General features: G+C 40.9%; 1 protein-coding gene across 1 annotated transcript in view; it reads left to right on the top strand.

Annotated features, from left to right (window-relative positions):
• Positions 1 to 16,051, top strand: part of LOC129811490 (tyrosine-protein kinase receptor-like) — a 79,746-nt gene that overhangs the window by 22,486 nt on the left and 41,209 nt on the right. The window contains exons 5-6 of the mRNA XM_055862846.1: positions 6,440 to 6,579; positions 6,698 to 6,838. Of these exons, the coding sequence (XP_055718821.1) occupies positions 6,440 to 6,579; positions 6,698 to 6,838 (281 nt within the window). The remainder of the gene's footprint in view (positions 1 to 6,439; positions 6,580 to 6,697; positions 6,839 to 16,051) is intronic.

The raw sequence follows: 16,051 nt of genomic DNA, 5'->3' as shown, positions 1-16,051 counted from the left end.
AACATTCCACACAACTTCTCAACAATCTCTCTTTGTATTCTTACAGTAGTAGCATTTGCTCAACTAGATTTTTAGTGCGACCATGTGTATCTCACTTGCGGTACTCTACCTTGCATCTTGAGTAAGTTTGTAGTACTTATATCTCAAATCAAATCAAACTTTATTTGTCACATGCGCTGAATACAACAAGTGTAGACCTTACTGTGAAATGCTTACTTACAAGCCCTTTACCAACAGTGCAGTTCAAGAAGAGTTAAGAAAATATTTACCAAATAAACTAAATAAAAAAATAATAAAAAGTATCACAATAAAATAACAATAACGAGGCTATATACAAGGGGTACCGGTACCGAGTCAGTGTGCGGGGGTAGATATTAAACAGCGAGTAGCAGCAGTGTACAAAACAAATGGGGGGGTTAATGTAAATAGTCCGGTGGCCATTTGATAAATATTTCAGCAGTCTTATGGCTTGGGGGTAGAAGCTGTTAAGGAGCCTTTTGGTCCTAGACTTGGCGCTCTGGTCCCGCTTACCGTGCGGTAGCATAGAAAACTGACTATGACCTGGGTGACTGGATGTCTCTGACAATTTAATGGGCTTTCCTCTGACACCGCCTATTATTGTAGATCCTGGATGGCAGGAAGCTTGGCCCCAGTAATGTACTGGTCCGTACGCACTACCCTCTGTAGCGCCTTACTGTCAGATGCTGAGCACTTGCCATACCAGGCTGTGATGCAACCGGTCAGGATGCTCTCGATGGTGCAGCTGTAGAACATTTTGAGGATCTGGGGAACCATGCCCAATCTTTTAGTTTCCTGAGGGGGAATAGGCTTTGTCGTGCACTCTTCACGACTGTCTTGGTGTGTTTAGACCATGATAGCGACTGGAACGAGCTGCAACAAACACTCAAACTGGACAGTTTTATCTCAATCTCTTCATTCAAAGACTCAAACATGGACACTCTTACTGACAGTTGTGGCTGTCAGTAAGAGTGATGTATTGCGTGATGTATTGCGTGATGTATTGTTGTCTCTACCTTCTTACCCTTTGTGCTGTTGTCTATGCCCAATAATGTTTGTACCATGTTTTGTGCTGCTACCATGTTGTGTTGCTACCATGTTGTTGTCATGTTGTGTTACTACCATGCTGTGTTGTCATGTGTTGCTGCCTTGCTATGTTGTTGTCTTAGGTCTTTTTTTATGTAGTGTTGTGTTGTCTCTCTTGTCGTGATGTGTGTTTTGTCCTTTATTTATATGTTATTTATTTTTCATTTTTAATCCCAGCCCCCGTCCCCGCAGGAAGTCTTTTGCCTATTGGTAGGCCATCATTGTAAATAAGAATTTGTTCTTAACTGACTTGCCTAGTTAAATAAAGGTTAAATATTTGAATTTTGATTTTTTTAATAATAGTTCGTTGGTGATGTGGACACCAAGGAACTTGAAACTCTCGACCTGCTCCAATACAGCCCTGTCGATGTTAATGCGGGCCTGTCCGGCCCGCCTTTTCCTGTAGTCCACGATCAGCTCCTTTGTCTTGCTCACATTGAGGGAAAGGTTGTTGTCCTGTGACCACACTGACAGTTCTCTGACCTCCTCTCTATAGGCTGTCTTACCGTTGTCGGTGATCAGGCCTACCACTGTTGTGTAGTCAGCAAACTTATTGATGGTGTTGGAGTCGTGTTTGGCCACGCAGTCGTGGGTGAACAGGGAGTACAGGAGGGGACTAAGTACACACCCCTGAGTGGCCCCTGACGTGGCAGACGTGTTGTTGCCTACCCTTACCACCTGGGGGCAGCCCGTCAGGAAGTCCAGGATCTAGTTGCAAAGGGAGGTGTTTAGTCCCTGGGTCCTTAGCTTAAGGATGAGCTTCGTGGGCACTACGGTGTTGAACGCTGAGCTGTAGTCAATGAACAGCATCCTCACATAGGTGTTCCTTTTGTCCAGGTGGGAAAGGGTAGTGTGGAGTGCGAGTGAGATTGTGTCATCTGTGGATCTGTTGGGGCGGTATGCAAATTGGAGTGGGTCTAGGATATCCAGGAGGATGCTGTTAATGTGAGCCATGACCAGCCTTTCAAAGAGCTTCATGGCTACCGACGTGAGTGCTTCGGGGCGGTAATCATTTAGGCAGGTTACCTTCACTTCCTTGGGCACAGGGACTATGGTTGTCTACTTCAAACATGAAGGTATTAAAGACTCAGTCAGGGAGAGGTTGAAAATGTCAGTGAAGACACCTGCCAGTTGGTCCGGCATGCTCTGAGTACACGTCCTGGTAATCCGTCTGACCCCGTGGCTTTGTGAATGTTGACCTGATTAAAGGTCTTGCTCACATCGGCTACCAAGAGCGTGTTCACACAGTCTTTACATACAGTAAGTTGTACATATGGCGTGGAAATACCACTACAAATTTGTCTACCTATTCTTAGGCCAATGTTAGACACAGCTATTATGGGACCAGATAAAAGCATTTTGGTTCCAAATGCAGACCCTGACAATGAATTTGGACATAAATGGTCTGGACAGTAGCGGGGAGGGGTGGGCTGTGGCAAAGGAAACAACATTATACTCTGGCCTCTTTATTTGTAGAGTAATGGAGTGCTTGTCCATTATGAAAAAGGTTTTAACTCACAGACAGTAAGATGGTGAGTACTAGGGATGACAGGACACCTCAATCTGGAGGCAAAAGAAAAGCAGACCTGTTTAGGCGAGGTGCTGGCTAGCGGAGTAGAACACTTGAAAAAGGAAAGGAGAGTCGCACAGTCTAGGAGCTCAGATGCAGTAATTGAATAACCTAATAACAAACATGTCGACAGACAAGTTGACAAGCTGACACCTCAACCACCACTGGAAGCAAGACATCCTGTATAAACAGGACTGGGAATAGAGAAGAAAACAGTGGGAAGTCAACAAAGAATGTACAGTAGTGTAGGATGTAATTTGTTTTCTATGGTTTGGTATGAAACCTTGACTATATACAGGTACATTTGTACATAGTAGCTATGAACAGAGCTGAGGTATTAATAAAAGTGGGCAGTTAACTCTTGAATAAAGGCATACAAAAAAAATAACAATCAGGGTTTAATCTTGGATTTGAAAGGTGATGTACACGTATTTCATTTAGCTCTGAAGAAAACAACTTTGGCACATCTCTCTTCTCTTCTCATATCTTAGTCAATCCACACTACCTAAATCGGTTTGGGAGTCCTCTTCTGACGTGAGCTAGCTAATCTATAAATATCCATTGGTAGGCCATATGCTGCTAGGTTCTCTGACAGGTCTCAGATAAAAGGATTAGAGAATTACTGGATTTCTCGGTTCCAAATGAAAGTGGTTTAAGATGCCATGCAGTGAGGTCTCATACCTCCTGTGCTGTCGTTGAGCTCAGGGAATCTCAGTTAGATGGTTATTGTATGGTACTGCAGGAGCAGAAACAGCATTAGAGCCAATGTGAAAACAGTATTCCCACTGGGCAAAGATGTCAATTCAATGTCTTTTCCACATTGGTTCAACATAATTTCATTGGAATGACGTGGAAACAACATTAATTCAACTAGTGTGTGCCCAGTGGGCTTCAAGCACATATTCAACCGCAAAGACCAGGTTTTTTCCCCAATGGTTTGCAAAGAAGGGCACCTATTGGTAGATGGGTAAAAAAAAGCAGAAATTGAATATCCCTTTGAGCATGGTGCATGGTGCACATAGTCACTACAAAGGTACAGGTGCCCTTCGGGAGTTGCAGTGATGAGACAAGACTGTAACTACCAAGTTGTCACGTTCCTGACCTGTTTTCTGTTGTTTTGTATGTGTGTGATGGTCAGGGCGTGAGTTTTGGGTGGGCAGTCTATGTTTTCTGTTTCTATGTTGGTTTTGGGTTGCCTGGTATGGCTCTTAATTAGAGGCAGGTGTTTTGCGTTTTCCTCTAATTGAGAGTCATATTAAGGTAGGTTGTTCTCACTGTTTGTTTGTGGGTGATTGTCGTCCGTGTCTGTGTCTGCACCACACGGGACTGTAGCGTTTGTTCGTTCGGTTTGTCATAGTCTGTACCTGTTCCTACGTGCTTCGTGTTTTATGTAAGTACTCATGGTTTAGGTCAGTATACATTCGTTTTTGTTATTTTGTAATCCTTCCCAGTGTTTGTTTTCGTCGTTTACCTTAATAAATTCATTATGTATTCACAACCCGCTGCATGTTGGTCGAATCACTACTCCTCCTCTTCGTATGAAGAGGAGGAGGAACACCGTTACACAAGTAGCCAAGTTACTAAGTTGCCGGAGAGGAAGGAAACAGTTGCAGGGTTTAATGGCTGTGATAAGAGATAACTGAGGATGGATCAACAACATTGTAGTTACCACACAATACTGACAGAGTGAAAATAAATTGTTTACATTTTTAAAATTGTATTTATTAAATCTTTTAGCCCCTTTTCTCCCCAATTGGTAGTTACAGTTCTGTCTCATCACTGCAACTCCCGTACGGACTCGGAAGAGGTGAAGGTCGAGAGCTGTGCATCCTCCGAAACACAACCCAACTGCTTCTTTGACACAATGCCCAATTAACCCGGAAGCCAGCTGCACCAATGTGTCAGAAGAAACACTGTACACCTGGTGACCGTGCACGGCCCGCCACAGGAGTCACTAGTACGCGATGGGACAAGAACATCCCTGCCGGCCAAACCTTCCCCTAACCAAGACGACACTGGGTCTATTGTACCCTGCACCATGGGTCTCCTGGTCACTGCAGGCTGCGACAGAGCCTGGACTCTAGTGGCACAGTTAGCATTGCAATGCAGTGCCTTAGACAACTGCGCCACTCGGGAGGCCACAAATATTTTAAAACATGCATCCTGTTTGCAATAAGGCACAGAAGTAAAACTGTAAAAAATGTGGCAAAGAAATGAACTTTTTGTCCTGAATACAAAGCATTATGTTTGGGCAAGTCCAACACATCACTGAGTAGCACTCTTTATATTTTCAAGTATGGTGGTGGCTGCATCATGTTATGGGTATGCTTGATATCGGCAAGGACTAGGGAGTTTTTTAGGATAAAAAGAAACAGAATAGAGCTAAACACAGGCAAAATCATAGAGGAAAACTTGGTTCAGACACTGTGTAACAAATTCACCTTTCACCAGGATAATTACGTAAAACACAAGGCCAAATATCCACTGGAGTTGCTTACCAAGACGACAATGAATGTTCCTGAGTGGCCTAGTTACAGTTTTGACATAAATCGGCTTGAAAATCTACGGCAAGACTTGAAAGACTTCTAGCAATGATCAACAACCAACTTGACAGAGCTTGAAGAGTTTTTTAAAGAATAATGTGTGAATATTGTACTATCCAGGTGTGCAAAGCTCTTATGGACTTAGAGTGTCTAGTTTTTTAAACAAATGACTCGCAAGTCCTTAACTGGCAGCTTCATTAAATTGTACACTAAAAACACCAGTCTTGACGTTAACAGTGAAGAGGCAACTCTGGGATGCTGGCCTTCTAGGCAGAGTTGCAAAGAAAAAGCCATATCTTAGACTGGCCAATGAAAAGAAAAGATTAAGATGGGCAATAGAACACAGACACTGGACAGAGGAACTCTGCCTAGAAGGCCAGCCTCCCGGAGTCACCTCTTCACTGATGTTGAGGCTGGTGTTTTGCGGGTACTATTTAATGAAGCTGCCAGTTGAGGACTTATGAGGCATATGTTTCTCATACTAGACACTAATGTACTTGTCCTCTTGCTCAGTTGTGCACCGGGGCCTCCCACTCCTCTTTCTATTCTGGTTAGAGCCAGTTTGCGCTGTTCTGTGAAGGGAGTAGTACACAGTGTGGTACGATATCTTCAGTTTCTTGCCAATTTCTTGCATGGAATAGCCTTCATTTCTCAGAACACGAATAGACTGACGAGTTTCAGAAGAAAGGACTTTGTTTCTGGCCATTTTGAGCCTGTAATCAAATCCACAAATGTTGATGCTCCAGATACTCAACTAGTCTAAAGAAGGCCAGTGCCAACGTGCCATTGGAACACAGGAGTGATGGTTGCTGATAATGGGCCTCTGTACGCCTATGTAGATATTCCATAAAAAATCTGCCGTTTCCAGCTACAATAGTCATTTACAACATTAACAATGTCTACACAGTATTTCTGATCAATTTGATGTTATTCTAATGGACAATTTTTTTTATTTTCTTTAAAAAACAAGGACATTTCTAAGTGACCCCAAACTTTTGAACGGGAGTGTAGATGCAACACACTTCTCTCATTAATGTAAAGTTGTTTATCCACTTACTGCACAGATGGCCAAAGACTGTTTGGGACAATAGACAAGGCTGTTTAGATACTTATTTGAACAGAAAGTCCTATCAACATTTTGCCGCCCAGACACACATACAAACACGCAGAAACACACACACATACACACACACACATTTAACCCTCTGTTTGCTTGGAATAGGGCCCAGTGGGAGGTGCTGGAGGCGGTGATTGGAGAGGTTGGAGAGCCCTTCCAGGTGACCTTACTCTACTCCACCTGCCTGGGGAAGGATAGGGCTTCTCTGGCCCTCGACTCCCTGGACCTCAGAGACTGTGACATTGGTATGTTCTGAACTACAAATCCAAACATCAATAGAAACATCATAATGCTATGCTATTTTTACTTTAGTGTATTATGGTGGACTAAACCATAAGTTAAATGAGCTCTTTCTTGTTCCAGGTCACCATGACTTAGAGCTAGGCACAGACTGTGACAAGAGCAAGTCTTTCCACTGTGACTTGGGCGGCTGCATTGACAAGACTAGTGTGTGTGACTTCCACGGTGACTGCCCCCTAGGGGAAGATGAGGGATTTATCTGTGGTGAGTCTGTGAGGGCTTCAACAGTGCAACAACATTACATTACATTACTCATGGGCCAGGAAAAACTCTGGGCCCTGTGTACTGTATGTGTACATAATCTTTCCAAGAAACATGTTGTCGAAGATGTGTTTATATTTTATCTAAACTTCATACTTTGAGAAATTGGATTAAGTTGTGTAATATTCTAACCTTTCAGATAGGTACGGAAGAGTATTAGGGCCAATTCAAGAGAGAAAACAAAAACTATGAGTTATTTTTATTTATTTTTGCACTGAGAATATTTTTTCTAAGTGCCAATATTTCGATAATAAAGTGACAATATTTCGACAATAAATTCAAAATAAATTTTTGTGAATAAAGTGATAATATTTTGAGAATAAAGTGATAATATTACGAGGATAAAGTACCAATATTTTGTGAATAAAGTGGCAATATTTCAAGAATAAATTTGAAATACAATTTTGAAGAGAAAGTGACATTATTTTCCGAATAATGTGTCAGTTACATTTTAAGTTTTTAAAGTAGGAGATTTGGTTAATTGCATGATTCCTGGCTTCCTGTTGCTGTGCAAGCCACCATAGAAAGGCCGGAGTTAAATAACGTGGTAAAACTATAATTATCACATTTGAGGTAAGACCCAAATGCAGACAACATCGAATTAACAACAGTTTATTAATCCAACAGGAGCAGGCAAAAGACAGGTCAAGGGCAGGCAGGGGTCCATAATCCAGATAAGTGGGGCAAAGGTACAGGACTGCAGGCAGGATCAGGTTCAGGGCAGGCAGAAAAGGTAAAAAAACGTGAAAACTAGAAAACAGGAACAATCGAGTGACAGGAACAGAGGGAAAAACACTTGACGAATCAAAACGAAACAAAACGAATTGGCAACAGACAAACAGAGAACACAGGTATAAATATACAGGGGATAATGGGGAAGATGGGCGACACCTGGAGGGGGGTGGACAGGTGAAACAGATCAGGGTGTGACAATAATTTAGAATTTACTTTATTATTATAAGTATTAGGACCTTAAAGAGTTTGTGCCGCAGATTGGGTCTTTTCAGAAGGAGGAACCACACGGACTTGGATGAGGTATTGGCCGTTGTACAGTGAAATCAACAGTAATGGGCAAATGCAAGACTACAGAGGGTTGCATCTTTGTGCAATTCAGAGAGGTTTTGTAGTAACGCAAGACACTATAAGATAGATAATCAAGATGATCGATCGTCGGGTCAAGGTGTGGAGCTTAGGCGCGCACAACGCATGAGATGATGGCAATACACAACCAAAGGTCCCAACGGGCTATGGCATATGGACGGATATGATAAAATGAAACCATATGGTATTGCAATACAGGGCTGCATAGATGGCTTTAGCCTTTATGTTTTGTGGGTGGAAGCTTACACCACAAACAACGACCCAAAGGCAATAGCAGATTACATGTGTTACGCGTTTTGGGAGCGTGCCCAGAGAGGGTCTGCGCTGACAAGAGGTACCGAAAATGGGCACGTAGAAAAAATGCAGGTGTTTCTACGCAGAAACCACAATGACAGTTTTGCCAAAGACTGAAGTTTCCTTTATGGACGTAGCACTGTAAACCTATGAATTGAATCGTGGTGGGCGATATTAAGAAAACAAAGTGTGCAGTTCTGGATGAACCTCTTCCAAAACCTCTTCCTGGATAGAAGTCTGATACAGTTCTGCTTCCTTAAACGTGTGCAGGTAATAATCATGTTTATTATACCTTACTGATGAAACAATCACACACACCCCACCAGCAGCTATTCTTAACACTTGTTTTTATTATCTGCATTAAATTGGTGAAATTATATATTCTTGGTGAGCTTGTGCAGTGACCTTGGCCTAAATGTACCATGTTAATAAGTTCAGTTCAGGGTAATGCCGATCAGTGATGAAATGTTCAGCTCTGATGACTGGGTGGTTGAAGATGATGGGGATATCTGTGCTGACTGTGTAATCAGTGAAGCTTGGCCCATGCTGACTGACCTCTGATACTTGGTATTCATCCTAGACAATGAACTCAGTGCTGTCATATTCATCATCATCGTCTAATCTCTGATGACTACTGGGTGGTTCAAGATGGGGATATCTGTGCTGGTTGGGTAATCAGAGATGCTTGGTCCATGTTGAATGACCTCTGATGCTTGGTATTCGTCCTAGACAATGAACTCAGTGCTGTCATATTCATCATCATCGTGAGACACATCACTCAAAGGCTCAGAGATGGAAGTGTCTTCAAGTCTCTTGCAATGGCTTAGTTACACTATAGAAACTCAACTTGGGTATCTTGACTGTCTCATATATTGTGCCAGTGGAAAAATCACCTGGAATTGTGTTTTGTTTGAAGTCCCACACCTCAAAGCCAGTCTCAAGGCCTTTGCTGGATTGTCCAGTGCGGAAGAAAATATCATTTTCCTCTTTCAGTATCTCAGTAACTCCTGCACTACAGTCCATAACAACCTTGCTGGTGCCTCCTCCTTGCTTTGCTCTGACTTGTTTGTTGTCCTTGTTATCAGTGTGAATCCACTCTACTTCAGTACAGCGAGTCCTTGATCTTCATGTGATCTTCCTCTGGTCTGCTTCCTCTGATCTTCCTGGGGTGTGGGCTTCCTCTTCCACATTGCTTGATTGCTTTCTTAATTTCAGCTTTTCACAAGTTTTTCAAAAACACAACATTTCCATATGAGGAAATGAAGCTGGCCATATCTGCATCATCCATGATCGGGACAACATGTTTGTCAATCTGTGGGGAAAGGAAATATGATATAAAATTCTAAGCATTGGAAATAGTGTACATTGTAATTTCATTATTTTATCCTCATTACATTGCCCTGACGTGGATAACTGCATAGAAAACAGCTTTTGAAAATAAAACTTGCTTAACTACTCACAAGACAGTAAAGCAAAGGAATAGGCCATTTCAGCACACAAGAAAAACTGACCAAAATTAACTGTCTTGCAATATTATCATACAGCGGAGGTGACAATACAGTTTTTTAGCATAACAGTAATTCATAATTAAGAATCCTTAGAGCAGCTATATCCCTCCAAATTGTTCATAATGTGCAATGGTGGGTGTCCTTATCCCTAACACTTGTTTTTCAAATATAAGTTAAATATTCAACAACAACAAAAAAGTCTAGAACAATCTAATCAAGAAAATGCTGTGGCAAGAACACTCCACTAGGTGGCTTCATAACTATACATAGCAGATGCTTCATTATGATGAAATTCACTTAAGTACTTTATACAGTGGTACTTTATACAGTGGTGTAAAGTACTTAAATAGTACTTTTTAAAGCATTTGTACTTAAGTCGTTTCTTGGGGTACCTGTACTTTACTATTTCTATTTTTGGCAACTTTTAGTTTTACTCGAATACATTCCTAAAGAAAATATTAACTTTTTACACCCATACATTTTTCCTGACACCAAAAACTACTTGTTACATTTAGAATGCTCAGGCGGGACAGAATTATGGTCAAATTCACACAGCAATCAATGTAACGCGTAATCATTCCTACTGCCTCTGATCTGGCAGACTCACTAAACACAAATCCTGCGTTTGTAAATTATCTCTGAGTATTGATGTGTGATTCTGGAACAAGGAGCGCTCTCCTTTAACGAGTGAATGGGAGTCTATTGGGCGCTAACACAAAAACCCAACATTAGCATGAATTTCGCAAACAAGAAGTACAACATTACACATCTTTTCCGAGATGTAAGATAACTAACTTTCTATCTGTAATATCGAATATGCTTTGGAATCATGACATTACATACTTTCCAGAAAAATAGGTACGCTTCTCGACATATACATTGACTTTGAGAAGGGGTTGTGTGACGAGGTGCTTGGCATCCGCGTGATGCAGCAAGGCAACCTGAACGTTATTGGTCGACAGTCTGCTGGGTGTGGCGTTATACTTTCCTTCATTCGTTGGATTCCTATACATTTCTATTTCAGTTTAAGGGTCTTTATTGGCCTGGGAAACATATGTTTACATTGTCAAAGCAAGTGAAATAGATAATAAACAAAAGTGAAATTAACAATAAAAAATGTACACTAAACATTACACTCACAAAAGTTCCAAAAGAATAAAGACGTTTCAAATGTCATATTATGTCTATATACAGTGTTGTAACGATGTGCAAATAGAGTACAAAAGGGGAAATAAATGAACAGAAATAGGGGTTGTATTAACAGTGGTGTTTGTTCTTCACTGGTTGCCCTTTTATTGTGGTCACAAATATTGCTGCTGTGATGGCACACTGTGGTATTTTTAACCAAATAGATATGGTAGTTTATCAAAATTGGATTAGTTTTTGCGAATTCTTTGTGGGTCTGTGTAATCTGAGGGAAATTTGTGTCTCTAATATGGTCATTTGGCAGGAGGTTAGGAAGTGCAGCTCAGTTTCCACCTCATTTTTGTAGGCAGTTTGCACATAGGTTGTCTTCTCTTGAGAAGCAGGTCTGCCTTCGGCGGCTTTTCTCAATATCAAGGCTATGCTCACTGAGTCTGTACAAAGTCAAAGATTTCCTTATTTTTGGGTCAGTCACCTTGGTCAGGTATTCTGCCACTGTGTACTATCTGTTTAGGGCCAACTAGCATTCTAGTTTGTTCTGTTTTCTTGTAAATTCTTTTCAATGTGTCAAGTAATTATCTTTTTGTTTTCTCATGATTTGTTTGGGTCAAATTGTGTTGCTGTCCTGGACAGGACCAGCTTGCTTAGGGGACTCTTCTCCAGTTCATCTCTCTGTAGGTGATGGCTTTGCTATGGAAGATTTGTGATTCGCTTCCTTTTAGGTGGTTGTAGAATTGAATGGCTCTTTTTCTAGATTTTGATAATTAGCGGGTATCGGCCTAATTCTGTTCTGCATGCATTATTTGGTGTTTTACGTTGTACAACAGAGGATAGTTATGCAGAATTCTGCATGCATACAGTAGTCTCGATTTGGTGTTTGTCCCATTTTGTGAATTCTTGGTTGGTGGGCGGACCTCAGATCTCACAACCATAAAGGGCAATGTGTTCTATAACTGATTCAAGCATTTTTAGCCAGATCCTAATTGGTATGTCAAATGTTATGTTCCTTTTGATGGCATAGAAGGCCCTTCTTGCCTTGTCTCTCAGATTGTTCACAGCTTTGTGGAAGTTACTTGTGGTGCTGATGTTAAGGCCGAGGTTTGTATAGTGTTTTGTGTGCTCTATGGCAACATTGTCTAGATGGAATTTGTATTCGTGGTCCTGGCAAATTGACCGTTTTTGGACACCATTATTTTTGTTTTACTGAGATTTACTGTCAGGGCCCAGGTCTGACAGAATCTGTGCAGAAGATCTAGGTGCTGCTGTAGGCCTTCCTACGTTTGGGACAGAAGGACCAGATCATCAGAAAACAGTAGACATTTGATGTCAGATTGTTCTAGTGCCCTCGTCAATTAATGTATATACAGTTGAAGTCGGAAGTTTACATACACTTAGGTTGGAGTCATTAAAACTCGTTTTTCAACCACTCCACAAATTTCTTGTTAACAAACTATAGTTTTGGCAAGTCGGTTAGGACATCTACTTTGTGCATGACACAAGTAATTTATCCATTAATTGTTTACAGACAGATTATTTCACTTATAATTCACTGTATCACAATTCCAGTGGGTCAGAAGTTTACATACTCTAAGTTGACTGTGCCCTTAAACAGCTTGGAGAATTCCAGAAAATGATGTCATGGCTTTAGAAGCTTCTGATAGGCTAATTGACATAATTTGAGTCAATTGGAGGTGTACCTGTGGATGTATTTCAAGGCCTACCTTCAAACTCAGTGCCTCTTTGCTTGACATCATCGGAAAATCTAAAGAAATCAGCCAAGACATCAGAAAAATAATTGTAGACCTCCACAAGTCTGGTTCATCCTTGGGAGCAATTTCCAAATGCCTGAAGGTACCACGTTCATCTGTACAAACAATACTACGCAAGTATAAACACCATGGGACCACGCAGCCATCATACCGCTCAGGAAGGAGACGGAAGGAGATGAACATACTTTGGTGCAAAAAGTGCAAATCAATCCCAGAACAACAGCAAATGACCTTGTGAAGATGCTGGAGGAAACGGGCACAAAGGTATCTATATCTACAGTAAAATGAGTCCTATATCGACATAACCTGAAAAGACGCTCAGCAAGGAAGAAGCCACTCCTCCAAAACCGCCATAAAAAAGGCAGACTACAGTTTGCAACTGCATATGGGGACAAAGATGGTACTTTTTGGAGAAATGTCCTCTGATCTGATGAAACAAAAATAAAACTGTTTGGCCATAATGACCATCGTTATGTTTGGAGGAAAAAGGTGGAGGCTTGCAAGCCGAAGAACACCATCCAAACCATGAAGCACGGGGGTGGCAACATCATGTTGTGGGGGTGCTTTGCTGCAGGAGGGACTGGTGCACTTCACAAAATAGATGGCACCATGAGGCAGGAAAATGATGTGGATATATTGAAGCAACATCTCACGACATCAGTCAGGAAGTTAAAGCTTGGTTGCAAATGGGTCTTCCAAATGGACAATGACCCCAAGCATACTTCCAAAGTTGGGGCAAAATGGCTTAAGAACAACAAAGTCAAGCTATTGGAATGGCCATCACAAAGCCCTGACCTCAATTCTATAGAAAATATTTTAGCAGAACTGAAAAAGCGTGTGCGAGCAAGGAGGCCTATAAACCTGACTCAGTTACACCAGCTCTGTCAGGAGGAATGGGCCAACATTCTCCCAACCTATTGTGGGAAGCTTGTGGAAGGCTACCCAAAACATTTGACCCAAGTTAAACAATTTAAAGGCAATGCTACCAAATACTAATTGAGTGTATGTAAACGTCTGACCCACTGGGAATGTGATGAAAGAAATAAAAGCTGAAAGAAATCATTCTCTCTACTATTTTTCTGACATTTCACATTCTTAAAATAAAGTGGTGATCCTAACTGACCTAAGACAGGGAATTTTTACTATTAAACGGCAACGGCACCATGCAATGCACCCTGGACTAAAGAGGCAGACAAATAGGAAAAATGTGCTAGACTCTCTGTTAAATTACACATTTCCCGAGGTAGGAATATGACAAAAATATGATCAATGGCTCATTCAAGAGAAGACAGCCTCTTGAGTTATGACATCGACCATTATTGAAATCTGACATGTATGTTAGACGTTTTCGCAATCTAAAAGTCATATTCGTGTTAACCTCTAGTGTAGTGAGAGTGACTTTATCACAGTGCTACGTCATACCGGCCGGATTTCTGCCAAAAACTCAGATACACATGAAAACATGAAATTACCGTAGGATTCAATAGAATATCACTCAGAGATGCACAAAAACCAGGGGCACAACTTTCACTTGGGATCGGGGGACATGTGACACAAAAACCAAGCAACGGTGTGCTTTAGGACCATGCGGATGCCTCCGAGCAGTCGGGTAGGCTGTTTGGAGTGTTTATCTGACTGAAAAAAATAAATACAAATATGGTCCCCCTAAAACCAGAGTTCCACCCCTGACAAAAACAATACAAATGGGTATTTAAAAACCCATACATGTAATACTTTTACTCAAGTAGTATTTTACTGGGGGACTTTTACTTTAGTCATTTTCTATTAAGGTATCATTACTTTTACTCAAGTATGACAATTTAATACTTTTTCCACCACTGTGTGTGTGTGTATGTTTGTGTGTATATCAAATTAAATATTATTGGTCACACATATTTAGCATCTGTTGGTGGTGTAGCGAAATGCTTATATTAGACACAGAACAAAAATATAAAACACCACACAATTTCAACGATTTTACTGAGTTACAGTTCATATAAGGAAATCAGTCAATTTATATAAATTCATTAGGCCCTAATCTATGGATTTCACATAGATTTCAAATGATTAAAAAAATTATTGAGTTAATAAAGCCGCATACAAACATGGTCAATTTTTTGCTTTCTTGAGTAAGGCAGCTCCAAAATGCAGGTGTTTCACCCTAGCTCAATGCTTTCTGTGGTGGTGGGGCAGCCAGTGTAGATGTTGGTAATGTTCTCTAGTTGTGGTGTGATTGGCTTAGTGTTCTGTCACTCATGGGGACACTACGTCACCAACAAGTCTAAGGGTAGAGCTCAAACATTCAAAACCCTTGGGTGCTGCCTTAGAGTTACATTTGATCTGTAGCCAATAGGCTCATTGGCTACAGATCAAATCTACAGTAGCTTTGATTGGACTGATCATGTCAACATTATACTTTCTAAATCTTAGCTAGCAGTCATTATCATGAATCAAGTTGACTATCTACTGGCAATACCTTTTTAATCATTATCATATGAAGAGAAATAATGAAGAGAAATCATAGATAAAACATATCACTGCTCATCGGCCATTGGACATAAACATTACACAACAAGTTGGAAATTGCAAATTCAACAACGAGTGGTTTGGAAGGAATCAGTGGCTAACTGCAAGCATTGCAAAGCAATCACTGGCCTGCTATTCAGGCCTATTCAGATATGTATACTGTAGTTAAGAAAGTAACTTTGTTTTGTACCCTTCCCCAGTGGAAAAGGGAAGGGGTCTGAATACTTTCCGAATGCACTGTACTGTACATAGTCAATTTAAACCCTTACACAAGCACAGTAGGATGATTTCATTCATATTAGTGCTTGTCCAGCCCAGTCAGTGGACTGACACTTATCTACATGGTGCCTATTTGGCAGACACACATTTTGTGCTTAATATACTTTTTTGTTCACAACTGAATATAATGGCCCTTCAAATATGAAAGATCATGGTTGAGAAGCAGTGATGCACTGTTTATCTTAAAAAGACCAAATAAATGTTCCTATGTAAGATGAGAATAAATATGAGTTGCATTTGGAGCATATAATAGAGGAAATTCAGAGGGTAAATAACAGCAGTAGAGTTTGCTAGTGGTGTCGACGAACAACTGCAGACATTCTCTAGTAGCCAATTTGTTGGAATTATTGTTTAGAGAGTATGCCATGTCAATGCAAAAATACTACACCAATGTAACACCTAATCATTGACATGTGTGTCTTAAGTGTTAGCCTGTTACCTGATCCATAACCTGTAGACTAGTTATGAACCTGTAATCTGGTTCAAGAATTTTGCTGTCATCGGTGTGACATTGCATCAAGTCAGGATCAACATTC

Source organism: Salvelinus fontinalis, chromosome 15 (genome assembly GCF_029448725.1).
Source record: "Salvelinus fontinalis isolate EN_2023a chromosome 15, ASM2944872v1, whole genome shotgun sequence".
Lineage (NCBI taxonomy): Eukaryota > Metazoa > Chordata > Actinopteri > Salmoniformes > Salmonidae > Salvelinus > Salvelinus fontinalis.
Note: the sequence above shows the minus strand (reverse complement) of the source record. Positions and strands in the feature narration are given on the sequence as shown.